The following is a 21,327-nucleotide window of genomic DNA, read 5'->3' on the forward strand; positions in this document are numbered from 1 at the left end:
CTACAACAAAGGAAGCAAGGATATACACTGGGGAAAAGACAGGCTTTCCAATAAATGGTTCTGGAAAAAACTAAACAGCTACATGCAAAATAATCAAACTGACAACTTTCTCATACCATGTACAAAAAATAAACTCAAAATGGATTAAAGACTTAAATATGAGTCCTGGAACTATAAAACTCCTAGAAGAAAATATAGGGAGTAGGCTCTTTGACATCAGTGTTAGCAATATATTTCTCAATATGTCTCCTCAGGGAATGGAAACAAAAGCAAAAATAAACAAATTGGCTATACCAAACCAAAAATCTGTTGCACAGTGAAGGAAACTATCAACAAAACAAAAAGTTGGCCTATTGAATGGGAGAAATATTTGCAAACATCACATTAATAAGGAGTTAATATCCAAAATATACAAAGAAACCATATAACTCAACATCAAAAAAACCCCAAACAATCTAATTAAAAAGTAGGCAGAGGAACTGAATAGACATTTGTCCAAAGAAGACATACAGATGGCCAACAGACACTTGAAAAGATGCTCAACATCACTAATCATCAAGGAGATGCAAATCAAAACCACAATGAAAATCCACCTCACACCTCTCAGAATGGCTATCATCAAAGATACAACAAATAACAAATGCTGGTGAGGATGTGGAGAAAAGGGAACCCTCATGCACTGTTGGTGGGCTTGTAAATTGGTATATATAGCTGCTGTGGAAAGAGTATGGAGGTTCCTATAAAAAATTAAAAATAGAACTGCCATATGATCCAGCAATTTCACTTCTGGGTATTTACTCAAAAAAACCCAAAACACTAATTCCAAAAGATATGTACATCCCAGTGTTCATAGCAGCATTATGTACAATAGCCAAGATATGGAAGCAACCTAAGTGCCCATCAATAGACGAATGGATAAAGAAGATGTGGTGTGTGTGTTTTATATAAAATAAAATATTACTCAGCCATAAAAAAATGAAATCTTGCCATTTGCAACAAAATGGATGGATCTAGAGAGTAGTATGCTAAGTGAAATGTCAGACAGAGAAAGAGAAATACAATATGAACTCACTTATATGTGGAATCTAAAAGCAAACCAAACAAACAAAACTAAAAGAAAAGAGACTCATAGACACAGAAAACAAATGTATGGTTGCCAGAGGGGAAGTAAGTGGGGGTGGTGAAATAGGTGAAGGGGATGAAGAGGTACAAACATCCAGTTATAAAATAAATAAGTCAGAGGGATGTAACATACAGCATAAGGAACATGGTCAATAATATTGTGATAACTGTATGGGGACAGATGATTACTAGGCTTAACTTCGGTGATCATTTCATAATGTAGGCAAATATCAAATCACTATGTAGTACACCGGAAACTAACATAATATTTGTACATCAACTATATTTCAAGAAAAGAAAAGAAAAGCTTACACAGGAAACCTGGGTTCTAGTCCTCGATCTTTCACTAATAGGTTTATGTTTAGTCATATAATCTTACTGGGCCTCAGGCCACCTCTCAGAAAACGAAGGGCCAAACTAAATTACATCTAAGGGTTCCTTCCAGCCGGAAGATTCTATGAACCTGAAATTTGACATAATAAATATGCATTGTGAAAGCACGTTCATTATATTTAACCTTATGGAAACAGCCCAACAAACCTGTGGCAATAGCTTGGGCCAAAGGATAAAGGGGGAATTACCCAAGTAACACAAAGGTGGCATAAGGAAGCATGATGATTCACTCTGGAAGCATCACCCTGAGTTTACAGCACATGCATATTCTCCTGGGATGTGGAGGTTTTATTTGCTCTGTTCTCTCAAGCCCAACGCGTAAAGGGGATCTGCCTCTTAACTGTTGTATTTTCTGTGTTACTAATTGTCAAAGAACATGCGCTGGATAGAAATAGTAGTAGCTTTCCCAAGAAGAGCACTAAAACAGACTCCAAGCCATAAGGAAATCTAGGCAGAGTCATCCTAATTGTAATAGCTGGACAACAGCAAAACAGGAATGGCAAATATTTTCTCTAAACAAACCAGCACACAATTTAATCAGGCAATCCATGTTACATGGGATGGCATAAAATCATTTCTTTATTTTGGGCTGTCTTTAAACAGGGAGGAAATAGATTTCTAAGTAATCCAGGAACAATATGGCCATGGTCTGTATTGTAAAATTTAAGTAGCTCACATTTAATCCAAATTGAGGTAATTTACGGAATTCATGACAAGGCCTATAGTGAAAAGAAAAGTTCTATAAGTGAAGATGGAAAGAAGGAGGGAGGAAGGAAGGCAGGCGGGGTGGCGGGGGAGGGAGGGAATAAAGGAAGGAAGGGAAGGAAAGAAAGAGAAAGAAAACCCTAGACTGAGAAAAATGTATAGGTCCTATTCTATAAGATAAACTGTGCCAAACTGTGGGAGTATGCTTTTCTCTACTCTGGTTACAGTTCTCAACCAGATTCACCAAAAGACGCGTAATAAAACTTTAACAACCAAGTAAACCAGCAAGCCAACTATTAGACCCTCTAGACATGTATAAACACTAGGTTGTTCTGTCTCCATCACTTTGCAATACTCCCCTATTGCCAGACAATGCTTCACAACCTATCAGATACTGGCCTCAAACTCCATGTTCAGGAAACAACTTAAACAGCTCTGTTCAGTAGCAGTTGGGTACAGTAACAAAAGCTGAAGTAGGGTAATAAAGGAGCCATAAAATCACCATAAACTTCAAAAAGAAAAAAGGCACGAAGTTGCTGTGTATTAAACACCTTTGTATTCAGATCCATATTGAACTAAATTTACAATTATACATGTAGAAAATAAAAATATTTAGTGTAAAACAAAGTTTTAGTGTAAGAAAACATGCAGTAAAAAAGGCTAATCTTTAGAGAGAGAGTAAATTAGTAGTTGCTGGAGCTGAGGGTAGGAATGGAGAGCATTTGCAAATGGGCCACAAGGGTTCTATTAAAGTGATGGAAATGTTCTAAAATTGGATTGTGGTGGTGATTGTACAATTCTGTGCTAAGTAGATTATACCTCAAAAAAGCTTTTAAGGAATTTTAAAATAAGAAAAAGCCAGAAAATACGTGTATCTATATTTTTTAGTTCTTGTCTTTATTGATTGTGAGATAGGTATACTTTTAATTTACATTTTAAGGAACTAAATGTCAGAAATGTTTTTCTTTCTATGCTTATCTTTACCCCTTCAATAAAAGTTCCCCAATTAATCAAAACTATATTTCATTTTTACTCTAGTTTCTGTAAACTATTAACATTTTTTTTATAAAAAATTTTATTCTTTTTTATGACTTCTCTATTTGCTATTTATTAAAAGTCCTAAATTCAAAGAAGTCCTCATGTCCAAAAAAAAGGTGGGATCATGGGTCATTTTAAGCAAAATGTACATAACTATCACACAATTCTTAAAACTTATCTAGTCAAAATAATACATATTTGCTGGGTAATGTCTTTTATTATTTTAATAATGTACAAACTACAATCATACCCAAGTTCATAATATCTGGAGCCTCATTTTCCTCACTTAGAGAATAAAACCACATTATTTTATAGTCACAGATATTGTAAGACCAAATCAGATAGTGTATGTGAAAGTGCTTTGAAAATTAAAAAGTGCTATGTAAGAATTACCATTATTACCATGACTTCCAAGATATGTGGGAATGCTAATTAAAATGGATACTTATAAATAGTATTTTCCTGTTACAATTCATAATTAAATCTGGTTTTAAATTAGTTGTTCCAACCACCCGAATGAAATAGAAGGAACAGGGAAAATTAATGTCTGAATTTAAGGAAGTTTTTTTTTCAAAGAGAAAGAAAAAGCAGTGTTATTGCTCTAATGCAAATAACTTTTTTGGACATGACATACTAATGTGTCCAGGTATTCAGGAAGAACCGACTTAACTACATTACTGAAAGTGACATCTTTTAAGGGCACAGAAAGCTTCTATTCTACAAAGTAGTATTGGACTGTACTCCTCAACATTTCCTAACCAAAAAAAAAAAGAATTCTTATGCGAGAATTACTTTTCTCTGTGTAATAGTACTATAAAGTTCAGGAAACATTAACCATAATCTTAATTATAAACTTCTGTTCTCAATCTGTTGTTAAAACCTCTTTTCTCACTAGTTATCCACAGTTTTATTATTTACCTGTCTCTCTTCATTACACAATAATATCACAGATTTCTTTTCCCTAGTCAACGTCTAAAACTTAAAAAGGAACCACGGCATCTGGTTTGTTCCATAGGATACACAGGGAGGAACATAGGGAACTTGTCACCGTCTGCATGATGCATGTCCAAATGACACAGAGAATGCAAAGGATGGACCATGAGTTGAATAGCGATGTCAGAGTTGGGAAACTATTCAGCCATGAGCACAGGGGCATGGCCCTGTTGTACGATTTTATAGTTAAGACTTTATGTGTAAAATTTATTTCATAGATAGCCACTAAGTTATCTATATTAATGGTGAGGTATATCAATTTCAGAACAAAGAACCTAGAAAAAGTAGCTTTTTAAAATTTATTTTATCTACTCTTTTTCGTTTAATCCCACTTGCCATTTGCACAAGTGATAATCAGGAGACAGTCTCTGCTTTTCATCCTTGTTTTCCTTCCCAGGGTCACCTCAACTTCTTATCAAAATGTAACGCCATTTTCTCTGTAACTTGCCTTGAGACCTAAAATTCAGTTTTACAGCTAGTGATAAGAAACATAAGGAAATATCTGTACCTTTAAATTCAAATTGAGTTAAAAATATGTGAAGCAATTTTCATAGAGAAAATAGTTTTCATTTTAATTTTTTAAAAAGACGTTTAACTTTTAGTTCAGAGGCAGATAAGAAAAAGAACTTCATACTTTTCTGTTTTCAATTACAACATGAACAAAAGTTTGGACTATTTTATAGAAATCATTTGCAAAGGAAAGAGCGCTTGTGATTTCCCTTAATAGGGAATTAGCACTGCTACATTTTGACTCAAAAGGCTACCTACATTGATTCAAGATTGTTTCCTGAAACGTGAAATTTAAATACACCATTTCTCTTCCCTACAGTACTTGTGTTAAATAAACCCTATTTCCTATTGTAGGGATATTAAAATTGATTTTATTACCTATGATGCACTTTAAATTGTTTTCCTTCATAATCAAATAGTTTCTTTCCCTTAAGATTTAATTTCTATGCATAATCTCACTCATATAAAGAAATACTACATGAAATAGTTTAACTGTTGAATATTTCACATAATTCAACTTATTCTAATACTTACAAGCACACTTATAACTTAAAACTTCACATAGATGGAGTTGAGTATCGTAAGCTGACACTTAAACTTCTTTCATTTATTGACACAGTGAAGATTTAAAATGAGTTTAAATGATCTAGAGAGAATCGTATATGGCAAAATTCAACTCTCTGAGATGTGAACAGATTAATTTATGAGAGGTTTTGCATTCTAATCACACTTTTGAGATGTTAGACATAAATAACTTTATAATTTTTTTAAACTGTTACTGGAAGACTTTTAATCAAATGGCTTATAATCAGATCTTAATGTCCTAATATATGCTATATTCAAACTTCACCCTTTCTGATATTAATAAAAGTATACCTTCTTTCTCTGTTTTTCTACTTCAAAATTTTCACAAGATTTCGTACTTCACACGTAGTTAAGCCAGTTCAACATGTGTTTACTGGTTTTTTGCTTATGCTAACTTATCTACGAAAAACAGTCGCATTAAACATTGAAACTGCTTTGTTCATGAAGGTGGAATCTGAGATTGCAGCCATGACCAGACAGTGGTTCCCATTGGTTTAGCTTGTTACTTTTGGGGTATTGATGATCTCCCCACTCTTACTGTGAATTTGCAAGGCAGTTAACTGAAGCTGGGGCTAAGTACCAAGCCATCTGGCCCACAAAATCTCCTGATTTCTTAGCCCAGTGTTCAGCCTAATAGATGGTATATGTCAGCGCAATGGGGGATGTTAATATGAAGGACAGAATATGAATTAGCAATAAATTAAATGTATACAGCTGATAAGCTACAGTGAAACATTCAGAATCATCTTTTTTATATTTATTTCTAGAAAGCAAGATAAATCATTTCATTTTATTTAAGAGGACATGGCTATTTTCAACATTACTAACATACACAAGGAGACTGTTCTTCCCCTTCACGGAAGGGATCTCTCTTTGAAAGTGTTTACATAAAATTTTCAGGGACGAGGAATACATCTTGGCACAAAGTAAACTACCTTATTCAGAAGAGAAATTATGATGTTTATCTTTGGGAGCACTGCCACCTCAAAAGAGCCCTTCTAGTCACCTTATAGTGTATTCTTTTATTTCATGGGTGGAAGTTGAGAGCTGAGTCTGTGTTTATTTGCGTTCTTCTCTTGACCTAATGCCCCCCAATGCCCAATGCCTTAAAGTCTAATCTCCTTTAAGAATATAGTACAGTTATACCCTATCAGTTGGTTATCTAGTATTTCTCACTGCTCCCTCACACAACCTCTAGTCAGGCCACTTGCTTTGGTGTCCTGTGAAAACACGTGGCCTCCTGTGTTGTAAACTTTTCCTGGAATGGCCTTTCCCCCAAATGGCCTTTTCGCATCTGTTCATTTAAATCCCAACCTATTCTCTAAGCCCTGGCTCAAGTTCTGTGTCTTCTCAGGGCCTCGCTACATCATCAGCTCCAAATGCTCTCTTTTTGAAATGCTGAAAACCCTTCTTCATGATTTAGAATTTAATGCAATACTAAAGGATTTCACTTGCTATTTTTCATATGTATTGATCTTATCTTCTTACGTAGGAGAAGGCAAGATGTTCTTTGAGGGCACAAATCACACATGATCTTGCTATGTCCCACAAAAAATATTTAGGAAATTTTTTAATAGATAAACTTTTACTGAATGTGACGTGACCATAAATTCACTGGATTAAAAAAAAAATCAAATTTATGTCACAGAAAACAAAAAGGTGAGTGACCAAACTGTTAAGTGGTGATAAGATAAGTTTTGGATGAACTGTTTTAAGCCATGGAAAGACATGGCCAGTGCCTTCTAGATTTACAATTGGCCCTTAGTATCCTTGAGGGATTGACTCCAGTCTCCCCTGTGGATACCAAAATCCTTAGATGCTCAAGTCCCTCATATAAAATGGCATAATATTTGCATATAACCTAAATACACCCTCCTGTATACTTTAAATCATCCTTAGATTGCTTATAATACCTAATACAATGAAAATGCTATGTAAATAGGTATAAATACAGCATAGGTAATATATAAATAGTTGTAAATACAATGTGAATGCTATGTAAATTATTTCTGGTGCGTGTCAAATTCAAGTTTTGCTTTTTGAAACCTTATCGAATATTTTCAATCTGAGGTTGGATGAATTCATGGATGGGGAACCTGTGAATATTGAGGGCCAACTGTGGATTGATCTTTCTAGAAAAACATGAAGGTTTAGAGGAGGAAATGCTAACATTTTGCTTTACTATAGAACACTAATTTCAAACACTTTTAAAGAAAAATATTCATTTCAATAGGTGGCTAGTGTATAAAATTCCTGTAATTTCAAAAGATGTATAAGAGTGTGACTGTTCAATTTGTTGTCGTTCATTTAGTCTAAACTGTATTCCAGCTATCGATGTACTAAAGAGAATATATTCTACAGTAACAAGATGAATTCATGCATATTTTACCTTATTTGTATATGTCAAAGCAGAGATAAATTTTATTACCTGTGATTTCTGCTTAGAAACTATCTTGTGGTTAGATGTTTTAGAAGTTGCAGTATACAGGCATACTTCATTTTATTGCGCTTCATTTTCTTATCACACTTTGCAGATACTGCATTTTTAACACATTGAAGGTTTATGGCAACCCTGTGTCAAGGAAGTCTGTCGATATCATTTTTCCAACAGCATTTGCTCACATCGTGTCTCTGTGTCACATTTTAGTAATTCTCACAGTATTTCAAACTTTTTCATTATTATTATATTTGCTATAATAATCTGTGATCAGTGATCTTTGATGTTACTACTCACTGAAGACTCAGATGATAGCATTTTATAGCAATAAAGTATTTTTTTAATAAAGTATTTTTTGATTAAGGTATGTACATTGTTTTTTTAGACTTAATGCTCTTACATGCTTTATAGACTATAGTATAGTGTATACATAACTGTCATATGCATTGGGAGACCAAAAAATTCCTGCTACTTGCTTTATTGTGATACTTGCTTTATTGCAGTGGCCTGGAATTGAACCCGCAATATCTCTGAGGAATGCCTGTATTGTGACTGCACCTATTATGTTCAATTAGCATCTATCAAATTGGATTTTTATTAACTATCTGAATAACTTATTTTCTCAGAAATCAACACTATCACAATTACTAATGTGTGTCAGTTTTCATTCTTTTGAAGAATAAATATAAATGAGGATGACATATTTAATAATAATCCACGTAGGGTATTTCTAGAGAAAAGGCTATGTTAAAATGAGGCAATTTTGAGTTTTCAACCAGCACAGAGTGCTTATTCACCTTGGCTACAGAGGACACAAGGCCTTAGGATGGGAGGGTTTCCCAGGCATCCTCTGCAGCATAAATCACAGTGGGCACAAATGGCAGTGCTGTCCAGCGATCCCACAGCTATTCTGTTTCACTGTCATGTGGCCTGGCAGTAAGAAGCTCTTGAAGGGTTTTCGTCTCATGTGGGGTTTCCCTTTGGCTTAGGCTTTCCCCTTACATAATGATGAAACAAAACTCTGTGACTGAGCAATAGGTGTATCACCTGATTTCTTGCCTAATCATCTCTTAGTCCCTATTTTTTTGAGTTGCTTTACATAGGCTTCCACGTCACTTGCATGTGACACACAGTGACCAAGCAGCTGGCAAAAATGCCAGGAGAGTGGTATGGAAGCCCATATGTACAGCACACAGACCCTGTTACACAAATGTGATTGTGAGTGTGGCAGAATTCTTACAACTTGCTACCACATTGCCCCCTCCTGGGCAATCCGATCATGGGATTGTGGCACAGGAGAAAAGACCTTTGTCCTCCATTTGGCAAGAGCCAGACCCTTATTATGCCCAATCAGGGTGCCATGGTTTAAGAAGATTGTGGAGAAACTGGATATGATTGAGCAGTTTGCACCAAAAACGATTTCCTGTTGAGAGGTTAAGAGGTGGGGCTTTACGATTTAGAAGAGAAATGGATAAATAAGAGCAGACTACTTCAGGTACACAAAGGTTTAGTGTGAGGAAGACTGAAAATTGTTCCCCATCTCTACTCATGACGGATCAGAAAGTAAGGAGCTTTCGTGGTTTGGGGGAATTTAATAGAAGCTATCACTGAAGGTCATTTGAACACCTTAGCCTCACTCATGCATTGGAGAAATGCTTGTATTCTCAGCACTTGGCCTAACAATGGGAGAAAAGAGAGTAAAATATTTCATTCCCTTCCTTTTCTATGGGTAGAGCTGAAAATGATAGTTATCATTAGAATATTTTAATAATAATAACAACACTGCCAACACTTACTGACCTATGATACGTGAGGCACTATTTTGGGACTTTAACTCATTTAATCTTTGCAATGCCTGAGGCACACAGCCTATTATTATCCTCCTTTTAGAGATGAGGAAACTGAGGCTCAAGAGGTTTAAGTAAATGACTAATCACACACAGCTGGTAAGACCTCAATCCAGACAGTCTGATTCCAGAGCTCTAGCTTTTAGCTACCACGTGATACTGTCTGATCTTTATTTTTTCCTCCACAGATATTTTAACACTCAACTAGGAGCCGCAAAAGAGAAGACAGAAAAAAGAGTCTCTGAAGGTTCGACAGAAGAAGAGGTGAATAGCAGATAATCATGGCATCTATTCCGTATTTATGTCTAAGACAGGTTCTTGAATTCTAGAAGACTTTTCTTAAAAAACAAACGTGTACCTATGATAATAAAGTGACACTTGTCTGATTTGATAATGGTGGCTGTTAGTGGTGGTAATAAGAATCTAAATATTTTTAGTAGTCAGAATGATAAAAAAAAGAAAAAGTTTAGTTTAAACATCAGTAGTTCTGGGCAAAAACAACAGCTCTTTCAGTGACCGTGTGGTCTTAGGTCACTTATACACATTATTCATGACTTAGCTCCTGTGAAATGTGGCTTATGCCTCCTATGATAGCTCTAAAGGCAAAATTGTATACTGGATATGAGAGCCATTTGAAGATTGTAAAGCTGGGTTCAAATGAAAAGCTCGATGATTTTACTAAGAAAGTAATACTAATTTATTAGTAAACATTATTAATATCAGTTTATTAACAAACTACCCTGCAGTAGTTTCATTTTACGAGAGCAGACCATAACGCTTGAGGTTATTTATGGCAACGCCTTGATGTCGATCCCTCTGTCTTAGAAATGCTGCCTCCTCTAAGAAATCTTGCCCCTCCACGCACTGAGCACGTGCTTCTCATACTCTGATTATGGGTTTACTTATTAGTTTGCATGATTGTCCCTCCTAGTGGACTGTGAGTCCCTAGAGGCAGTGGCTATTTTCTGTTAAACTGTGTATATCCCAGCAGAGAGCTCACTACATAAATACACAATAAATTGTGTAGAAAGAATATAATCCAAGAAGACAGAGATTATGTTTTCCATATCATTCTTCCTATATTTTATCCAAGTATGGTGCTCTGGTATATGAGGCATTGAATTGCTGAATAAATAGATTACATATTTATTATTTAAAGCAACTGCTACATAGCATTGCTAGATTAAAAAGTTTGACTTGTACCAATCTACTCTGAAAAGCAAGCACCTCTCTGACAAGGGCAAAGGAGAGTAAATTCGGAATGTGACCATAAAGCAATGGGACTAATTTACACTTGTAATTTGTAAAATCCATCTCCTTATTTTAGTCACGTCTTGTAAATTAAGAGAATTACCTAGATGTCTTATAGCTTTAATGAGTAAATCATATATTTTAAAAAAGCTGAGTTCTTTAGCTGAAGGTATCTCCAGCCAGTGTTAAGGGAAGCATCACACAAATTCAGTGAAACACTTTACGGCTCTAAACCTTTCTTGTCTAATATTTAAGTAAATAACATCATTCTGCCCATCAAAGTCAGAAATCCCACCTACAGCACAAATGGACAAGTACAAAAATAGTGCTAGGTCAGTCTACTTTTATGGAAGGGGATTTCTCCTACTGCCTGATGGCAACAGTAACTATTTACTGAACTGTACACAGTCTCAGGGAGTTCCTAACGTACTGTACTGGTGTCTGATATCAGGGACTCCTCCATGTTCAGGAGAGGTGGACATTAATCTACATTCTCAAATATGGTTTTTATCCACACAATCTGGAATGCAGCAACTCAGTCACAAGAGTACATTTTTTTCTAATTTTTGTTGTAATATGTCAGTTTTTAAATTTATATTTTAAACAAAGGCACAACAGAACATGCTTTCATTTGGTTCACGCCATATTGATGCCATGTGTTTAATGTATGAACTTGTGCCAAAACGTCTTCTTCATCTTCACTTAGCTGTGTGTGTATACACACAAATAAACATGTGTGTGAAATAAATTATATAAAATATTCATACCATATTTTCTAATACTGTTATATATATGTGTGTATAGATATGTACTATAATCTAAATAGGTGCTTATAACTACAGAATAACTACAACACCATTTACTTAATTTTTAAAGCAGTGGTGAGAATAATTATATGTTATATAGATAGATATATAATACATGTAAATATACCTCATCTCCCTTTATATATATTTAAATTTACATTTTAGTTATTGTGATTATAGATAGAGTGCATAATTAAGTTAGTGAGCACTGCTCAGAACTAAGGAAGTAAATAAAGATCACAGAAAATCAGCAGGTATTAAGTGCTTTATGACTCATTAAGTAAATGTGTTTACCTTTCATTTAATATGCAGAGGTTTTCTAAAAAGTAAGTTGGTGTTTATTTTATTTTTCATTTACTGATTACATAACATATTTCACTTTGTTGCAAACTCTGTTGTGCTGAAATGAGAGTATCTGGTACCAATTTAGGAACAATAATGATTAGAGAGAGAAGAAAAGAGAAATCTTAATCTAGGAGAAAAGATTAAGAAGGAAGACAGGACTCTCAAAAGCATTTAAAGAGCAATCACCTACCAGTTCTACTCGTCCGAAACCTCCAACTCCAAGGGTGTCAATGATGTTGAAATCAGACAGCTTCAGGTTGGCGAAGAAAGCAGCTTCAGCTTCATATCTGGAGTTTTTGATGCGAAAAAATGGAAATTTCTTAGAGGTGGAAACACGAGTACCACGTACAACTGTACCGGAATGACATGACTGTGAAACAGGGTTTACCTGCTTAAACTCCATCTTGCTTTTAGAGTCTGCGTTTTCTCACACTCATAATGTTTTGGTCCCAGTTGTGCAGAATAACATAGATTTGCACTTGTATTTCAGAGTAGAAAAATACAAAGTACCCACTGCATGTCAGTCATGTGACTGATAAATCCAGTTATCAAATCAAATTTACATCTCAGTGTTTTTCTATGCGTCTTCTTGTGAGCACAGATTGAGTTGTTCTTTTTTGGTTTTGTTTTGGATTTTTTGGTTTTGCTTGGTTTTGTGTTTGCTGTTCAGATTTTGGATGGCGGTTTCTCATCAGTTTCCCTTATCCACAGGCTGGCAGTGGCTCCTATTAATGTTTATTAAAAGCGGCAAGATCATTGAGGTCTCTGGAGTGAAATCACGGCCAGGTTTTATGAAAACAGATCCGAAAAGCTGAGGACTGATGTGAAACTGTCTGAAATGGATGATTTCTGAAGCATATTCACATTCCTAAAAAGTGTCTTCCCTTCATTTGTGTTTACCCACTGACTCTCAGCTAGTAATTCCAGTCTTTATGCTTGCCAGTTTCTTAGATGAGTGGGGTGAAGGAGCACAGACTAGCCTCCAAAAATTCAACTCTAGGCACATGCAAATTGGACACATGCAAGTGGCCAAAATAAGCTTCCCCTGATGAGACAAGTGAATATGAGCTGCTTAAAATATCTCCTTATTAAAGCCCCTACTATTTTTAGAAAGGGCAGTAAGGCATAAAGATGATGACCCTCCCACTCACTAAAGTCAGGTCAGGGAGTAATTCAGCTGTCTCAGAAATAAAGTATTTGAAGAGCTATGTGTAACCCATGACCTTCAGCCAGGCGGTACCTGATTCAGTAGTATGCTATAGATAGACATGATGAACATGCTTGAAATAGTGACACAGTTTGTTTATGTCAGCTTTTGGATAGAATCATTCACAGGCATGTTTGGCCTTAAGCTGTGTAACATTTTAGCTATTTCATTATAATCAAACACAAATTCAGACTCTCCACTTGGGAAAAATGTAAAACAGTTATCTAGGTGAGCTTTCAACACTCTCCAATTTACAATGACAATTCTGGTTTTTAACACATCAATTCTTGAAAGACTCACAAGATGGTAAACAGTGTTTCTCGTTATTAGCTGATGATGGGAAATCAACTCTCTCTAGTCAACCTCTATAAACAAGACTGCTAGGCATTCTGAATGGTATCTATAGATTTCTCTCATTAACTACACAATCAAGAGATCAACATAGCACTTCAGGAGATGGTTTACTAGAATGGAACATAAGCAACAAATGTGCATTTCTAGCATTCCAACTGGCTCACAGCTTTTGGAAAATTAAAACTCCATCCCATTTAAAGGGCCAGTGACAGAGTTCACTCCAACAGGTGTTTAAAAAGGACACCTGCTGGGATCAGACGCCCACCCCCCCCCCACCCCCGCTCCACCATGATAATATGTAGGTGTTCAAGAATTTCCGGCTGTCAAATTCTTAATGAGATTGTTTTTGAATAATATGTGCTTGCTGGATTTAGAAATCTCAGATTGAAGGGGTAAACTCAGACTACTCTGACACCATTTTATATATTTAAAGTATGGTGTTATTATTTATAGCTCTTGAAGACGCACCTCCCCGCCAAATCCTTATATTTGGGTTCTGTAAAATTAGTCTGGAAATGTCTAAACAAGTCATCTTCAGCCATTTGTTGCACATCAGAACTTCCTGAGCATCTTTTAGAAACCACTTAATCTGCGTCCCACCATAGATCAAGTTGATCAGCAATCTCTGGAAGCAGTATCACGTATCTATACACTTTTACAGCTCCTTGGGTGATTCTGATGTACAGTTAAGGGTTGAGAACAATAGTTCTAACCCCTCTGAAAGCCTCAGGAAGTTCCAGAGCCATAGAAGAATTTTGGGTTGGATTAAAATGATCCAAGGAAATCAGTAGCTGTCCAATGAGTCTGGAGTGTGATGCATTCATGGCAAAAGTATTGGGGACTCATAACTTGGCCTTGACTCCTGCCCCTGTTGTCCTAGACCCATAGGAATGAACAATAGCTCTGTAATGGCTAACACAGCTGTAAAAAAAAAAAAAAAAAAAGCAACGTTGATAAAAAAAAGACAGATGCAGAATGCAAAACTTTGCTATTATTTCTAGGTGAATTTTTAAAATACTTCCTAGTTGGGTGATTTTTATGGAGTGGTTGGTGAGATGCCTGGCTCACGGGCCCAGCCGCTCCGCGGCATGTGGGATCTTCCCGGACCGGGGCACGAACCTGTGTCCCCTGAATCGGCAGGGGGACTCTCAACCACTGCGCCACTAGGGAAGCCCCAACCAAGGAAATGTTGTTGCTTAGAACTTCATGTCTTTTTTTTTCCTCATTGAGATTACTCTTTAGGGAGTCGCTTCATCACAGAGACTCTGTACACTTTTCCTTTTTGAATAAATAGCTTTGTTTTTTAACATGGAAATCACCACCCGAAGAGACCTTTGTAAAAAAGCCAAACTATAGATGATTTAGCTTCTGGAGGTATCTCACCCCTCTAGCTCGTAACTTGGAGGGACGTTTTCATTCTTTCTTTTTACTCAGGAATTATTTGAAAATAATTTGAATCTATCCGTTATGTTCTACATTCTTTAGAGTTGATAATTTTGAGTGGGGAAGGAGACAAAATAAATTGGTTAAGTAAATGGCTCTTGTCCTATAAAACTTCTCTTGCCTGAAGGAGGTAACCGTGGAACACAAGTACCTAGCTTACTTACTACTGTGGGGTACCAGGTCCAAGGAATTAGGCCCAGATTTATGCAACTCTAAAATCCATCTGTGCAAAAGTGTTTATGAGAGGGACAGTTCCCAAGTGTTAAGGGAAATACATATCAGTAAGGCATTCAATTCCCGACGTTTGGTTGCTTAAAATCTAGCAAAGAGTATGAAGTGTATTTTCTAATGTTCCTACCTTAGTTTGAGATACAGATTTTTTAAGAGAACACTATTATTTACAGTTGACCCTTGAACAATGCAAGGGTTGGGGCGCCGACCCTCCTACGGTCAAAAATTCATGTATAATTTATAGTGGGTCCTCCATATCCACAATTTTTCTGTATCCATAGTTCCATATCTGCCCATTCAACCAACTGGATCATGTAGTATTTACTACTGAAAAAAATCTGCAGATGAGTGGATCTGCACAGTTCAAACCTATGTTGTTCAAGGGTCAGCTGTATTCTTTTTTTTTTTTTTTTTTGGTATAGGGTGAAAGCTGTGGATTCTCTTTCCAGAAAAGTGCAGATACTGACATACTCTGTATAACTTCAAGGAGCTTATAAACTCTCAAAATAGGTTAACAACATGCAAATAACTATATAACAAGAGAATAAGTGTGTTGGGTGAAGTAGAGAGATAATATATCATTTCTCAAACATACCTGACCATAAGATTCACCTGGGGCTTTGGTGATTAGAATCCACAGTCACTAATTTGTACAGGGTACTCTTTAAATAGTGAAATATGGAACTTTCAAGAACTACTAGAAAGAAACAAAGTTGCCTACATTTTCACCTTCTCTTTTCATTTCTGCTTATACACCAAAGGAGGTTCTAAAAGCAATGAAAATGTAAAGTTGCAGGTGTAATGATGATGAGACCAAGACATAGATGCAAAGTCTAGAAACAGACCAAGACATACATGCAAAGTCTAGAAACAGAAAAATAATACTGGAATAATCTTAACCTCTCTTTATCTAAAACTACATATCTATCCAGTATTATATTCATTTCCTTTCAGAAATAGATAATAACCATTAGTTTTTATTTTTCCATCTCTTCCAATATCACCAGCTTCCACAAAACCAAAGAGTAAGACTCAGATGTCCTTTATTATTCACCATAAGTGTTTCTTTTTTTGTCGTTGCCAGATATCCATGAATCAATTCTGTCATCATTTCAAAATAGCACAATTGGGTTCTATTCCTTACGACTGACCACTATTATTAAGAAGCAAACATCTCTCCTTAATACTGAAAACCAAATATGACCCAGTACAAAAATGTCTGAAACGTAAAATTTTATCTTCACCTTGATATTACAATAGCAGAAATGGCTCAGCATTATTCTACAAAGCAAACAACAGTATGTGCAGTGTTAAAGTAAGGTCCAAGAATCCAAACGGACATTCCAGATGGGATACAAAAGCCAGTAATTAAAAGCCAATGAAACAAAAGTCTAATGTGCCCTATTTACTTTAGCAAAATCTATAATCCAAATCAGTTTCAGAAGTCTACTCTAAGGGTCTCCAAGGAAAATCAAACAAAGTCTTAGCATCTTTTAACCCATGTGCAGATCAGTCACCACTGCTTGGCCTGTGCTCATCTGCTCTTGGGTATATTTTTATTTCCTGTTGAATTTAGTTTTATCAGTTCTTGGGGAAATCTATAAAATGTTTCAGTGAACACACATGAACTCTCATCTATGACTAAGATTTTTATTCTGTAACTTTTAATAGGTAAGATGCGATTCAGTCAGACAATCAATGTCTACTCTGGACTTAAAAATAATGCAAGAGCGCATCCTAGAATACAAACAGAAGCTCAGGACTCGTGGTCCCGGCTCTGTCAGTGACCTTGTATTTCCAAGTCCTGAATTCAACATGTAGGCCTTTGTATAGGTATCAACATACACTTAAGTAAATAAGTATGAGTTGTATAGATAAAGTCAGAGCCCTAGCTTACTTAAATGTTCAGATAAACTCCTAGAAATCCTTCCACTTTTTATGTGATCAAAGAACATTGATATCTATAAATAAATATTTACAGAAATAGTTAAAGGAGGTGAGAACTTTTTGACAGTCAGCCTTAAGCACAAAATATGTATACCTGGTCTATGATGCATGCAAGCTCTAATGCTAGCCATCTACTGAATAAACACTTAACTTGGTACACAGGATTTTATGTAATAACAGTTCTTGATTTAATAAAACTTGGTGCATTAAGTAATTTGTAGGTATTGAAGAGTAAATACAAATTCAGCCAGACAAGTAACTATATAGAGAGAAAGCAGAATTGAAAACTGGACCAATAATACTTATTTGCATATTTAACACAGATGTGATTTGGGCTTAAACTACTGGGACTATCACCTCATTGTGCTACATTAACTTTGTGTAGGTGAAAATAGTTACTACATGTCCTATTCCCCTGATTCTAAAATGTTTGGGATTAAATAAGCTTAGTCACTAAAATAAAAATGGATAGCCTTTATTAAATCTATAATCAAGTCACCAGTCAGCTCTTATTAATTTAATTGCTTTATTAAAAAGTCTCATTGTTAAACTAAACTTTAAAAGCAGAATTTTCTGACTTCATTGGAAAACTGTGAACCATTTTATTGTTCAAGATTTGTATAGGGAGTTATTTCCTGTTGAAATAATGTTTTTCAAATAACACTTTACAAAAGTCTCTATTACTATAAGGGTTTTTCAAAACGAAACAAAACAAAACCTTTAAACATAAGAAACCCTATTTCTAAAATTCTAAACAAAAAGGGACAATTTCTAATTTATTTGGCCATAAAGCATACAGGTATAGTCACTAGTCTTTTACGGTAGTGGTAAAAACTTGAAGAAATAAAAAGCTTGAAAGTAACTTAATGAATATAAAGTATTTCATTATGTCAGTTTTCTCCAGAAAATGTAATCTCTTCTTCAGGGAATTTGAGATAGCATTAGTTTGCTTTCTGTATTTCCAAAATTGTGGTTTTCAGAAACACAGTCTTTTTTTTTAAGTACTTTAGCCATGAAATAGTTCTACTTATTTTTCAAATACATTCCTTTGAGAAGATAAAGCCAACAGGAATACACAGGGAAATTGCATTGCTCATATCTGATGCATAATAAGAATAATAGTGATGCAAATACTTTGCATTTAGGAAGTACCTTTCTTTTCTTCCAAGGACTCTAAAATTTATTTCATTTAATTGATCCTCCCCGATTCTCTGTGAAGATGGGATAACAAATATTTTTACTTCTGTTTTGCAACTGGGTAGACCAGTTGCTGATAAGTGATTGATTTCAGTAATGAAACACTAGAATTAGAACTAGAAACCTTGGGCATGTTTCACATTGTAGCATATTTACACTTATTCCCAGAAATTCAATTTCCTTTAAACAAGATAGTAGAGAATCAGACAACTTTAAAGATGCTTTATCTCAAAGTATTAAGATATTAACATGGTTCAAAATATGGATCAACACCCTTGGGAGCTCATCTAATCCAACCTTCACATTTTAAAAAATGAACAAACTGGGCTTCCCTGGTGGCGCAGTGGTTGAGAGTCCGCCTGCCGATGCAGGGGACACGGGTTCGTGCCCCGGTCCGGGAAGATCCCACATGCCGCGGAGCGGCTGGGCCCATGAGCCATGGCCACTGAGCCTGTGCGTCCGGAGCCTATGCTCCGCAACGGGAGAGGCCACAACAGTGAGAGGCCCACGTACCGCAAAAAAAAAGAACAAACTAAGTCCAGAGATGGTAAGTGACTTAGCCAAAGTCACAAAGACTAAGGCATGAGGGACTGACATTTTGACTTGTGGTCTGTAATATTTTTTACTATCTGATTCTATCTTCACAGTTTTTACAATATTCTGATATTTGAAAAACAAAGGCAAACATTCAAGTTATAAAATATTTGAATAATATGTTATTTCATTACACATTTATGTCAAGAATGTGACTCCTGTAGCTAAGCACTGATGCCTTCTTGTCTGTGACGTGGCCTGTGGCTGTGTGTACTCCAGTTAGTTAAAAGGACTCAAAATGAAAATACACTGATGCTCAAAAGATAATTTTTTTAAAAATCTAAACATCAGAGCAGCATTTGTAAAAGATGAGTGAGGATAAGCTCCCAATGTTAGCTTGAAATGTATTGACCAACATGCATTTTTATTTATTCAGTTTTTAAATAGATTCCATATAGTAGTTTGAAATGAACTTTTCTTTTTCTGAAATAATGGCCTAAGTAAAGATATACTGCCATGAAAAAAATTGGCAAAAAGGAATTAAAATTGTTTTCCCTTTTGGTGTTTGTTACTTACCTTAACAGTCACTGGCCCAAAATAGAAAGTTATTAAGTTACTCAGTGATTATTATTTTTGCTTCAGAGAATACAGATACTTGCACGTTTGTATTCAACCAAAAAAAGCATGCAGTCCCCAACTTTATTTATGCCAGAAGAGATATTTCCTTCATATAAATGGATAGCCATCAGGGGCTAGTGGTCTGAGAAAGTTTTCTCTCATCTCAGTGCAATTTAATTTCCTCCTTCTCCCTTTCCCATACCTCAGAATCTCATCCTGAGTCTGTTTGTTTGTACAATTAATTTTTAATATTATAAATGAAAGACAAATCCTACATTTCATTTCAATTATTTTTACATAGAAAATATTCCAAGAATACTGTAAATATATTACAAGAATATGCTGTAAATATATCAGCACATATTGCTAAAAGGTAAGGATTCCCTTTTAAACATAGCCACAATATTATCACATCTAAGAAAACATTAGAAATAACCCATTGATATTATCAGGTATCAAGTCCATGTTCAAATTTTTCATGCTGAGCCTTTTGCTTATGATTGTGGACGAGGGTGGTCCAGACTGGCACAGCACAACTTCCAAAGGCCAGGAAGTTGAAGTTTAAGGGGAAAGAAGGTAGGTAAAAATAACTCTTTCCACCTTCACTGTTCCAACAACTCTGCCTGTGGGAAGAATTCCTCATCCTCATTTTGTTGCCTCGTGCCACTCCATGGTAAATATCCATTACAGCAGAACTCTCATTCAATTTCCATGAGGACAATGTTTGCCATAGACTACATTTCTAAAGAAGGGATGCGTAAAGACAGCCCAAGTTTTCTCCTCAAATATAAAAATCTCTTTTCTACCCCCAAACTAAGAGCTCTTTGCCTTTTCTTATAGGTCATTTTTTTATATGAGGGTTAAAACATTGAAAGAAATAAGAGAAATTTTAAGCTTAATTAAACCTCATAATTAGTCTTAGTTATGATCTTTATCAAGAGATCAGTCAGAAGACTGAACTAGGAACAGAAGGATTAGGAAAGACTTAAATGAATACTAGGGGTCACCTTTTACTTCTGGACTCAGGACCTTTGCTATGCACCCCGATTTTCATGGCTCCCCTTTATTTCTGAAGGATTCTACACCAACTTCAGAGACAAGAGGCTTTGGGATGCGGTCATGGTCACAGTGAGCCAAAGGAAGAAAAGGGAGTAAGATGCAGTGGGTGGTAAAAAGAAAATGAGACTATAAGCCACTCTCCCAGGCCTCTGGGAATACAGGAAAAGACGTGATCAGGATTTGGCCCAGGATCTGCCTGAGCAACAGATTCCCCTTTCTGTAAAATGCACTAGACGGGCCTATGAAGCTCACCTGCAGCTTGATCATTCTGGGATTCCAAGTGTCCTAAGAAATACACACTTGACAGAAAGCCCTGGTACCCGCAGCTTCTCTTTTGCCTCTTTTGTGCTCCAATCCTGTCCTCTGATCCATGACTCCTGAAGCACTTATTTCAGGAAATACTACAGAGGTTTTCATTTAAGGGGGTCTTGTTCTCAGCAACTGGTAAGCAGGAGACCCCTGACCCAGGAGCTGGGAAACATATGACTTGATGTTCAAAATAGAACTGTTAATGCATTTCACCATAGACTCTAATACACCAGAGGTGCCCTCTCACCCAGGATTCATATCAGAATTAACTAGGTTGAGTTAAAAACAGACCTTAATAAAACCTTAGGATTTTGGACCGGGCATCAGTATTTTAAAATAAGATTAATAGATATAAGTCTATACAGCTCTTAATACCAAGGCTAATGATCATATGTA

At 35.8% G+C, this 21,327-nt stretch overlaps 1 protein-coding gene and 1 long non-coding RNA gene across 4 annotated transcripts in view; one reads left to right on the top strand and one right to left on the bottom strand.

Annotated features, from left to right (window-relative positions):
* The window catches only part of LOC113623151 (uncharacterized), a 109,916-nt gene extending 94,769 nt beyond the window's left edge, over window positions 1–15,147 (top strand). The window contains exons 3-4 of one of the 2 annotated variants that reach the window (XR_003433798.1): window positions 9,819–9,894; window positions 12,744–15,147. This is a non-coding gene — a long non-coding RNA (uncharacterized LOC113623151). Of the gene's footprint in view, window positions 1–9,818; window positions 10,016–12,743 lie in introns of those variants that run through there. The other variant, XR_003433797.1, reaches the window with a different exon arrangement.
* PRKG1 (protein kinase cGMP-dependent 1) overlaps window positions 1–21,327 on the bottom strand; it is a 1,182,918-nt gene that overhangs the window by 30,286 nt on the left and 1,131,305 nt on the right. For both annotated transcript variants that reach the window (XM_027111907.1, XM_027111906.1), the window contains exon 10: window positions 12,223–12,319. In XM_027111907.1, coding sequence (XP_026967708.1) covers window positions 12,223–12,319 — 97 coding nt within the window. The remainder of the gene's footprint in view (window positions 1–12,222; window positions 12,320–21,327) is intronic.

The sequence above is a fragment of the Aethalodelphis obliquidens genome, unplaced genomic scaffold (assembly GCF_003676395.1).
Source record: "Aethalodelphis obliquidens isolate GAN/ISIS:26980383/991018 unplaced genomic scaffold, ASM367639v1 scaffold11, whole genome shotgun sequence".
Lineage (NCBI taxonomy): Eukaryota > Metazoa > Chordata > Mammalia > Artiodactyla > Delphinidae > Aethalodelphis > Aethalodelphis obliquidens.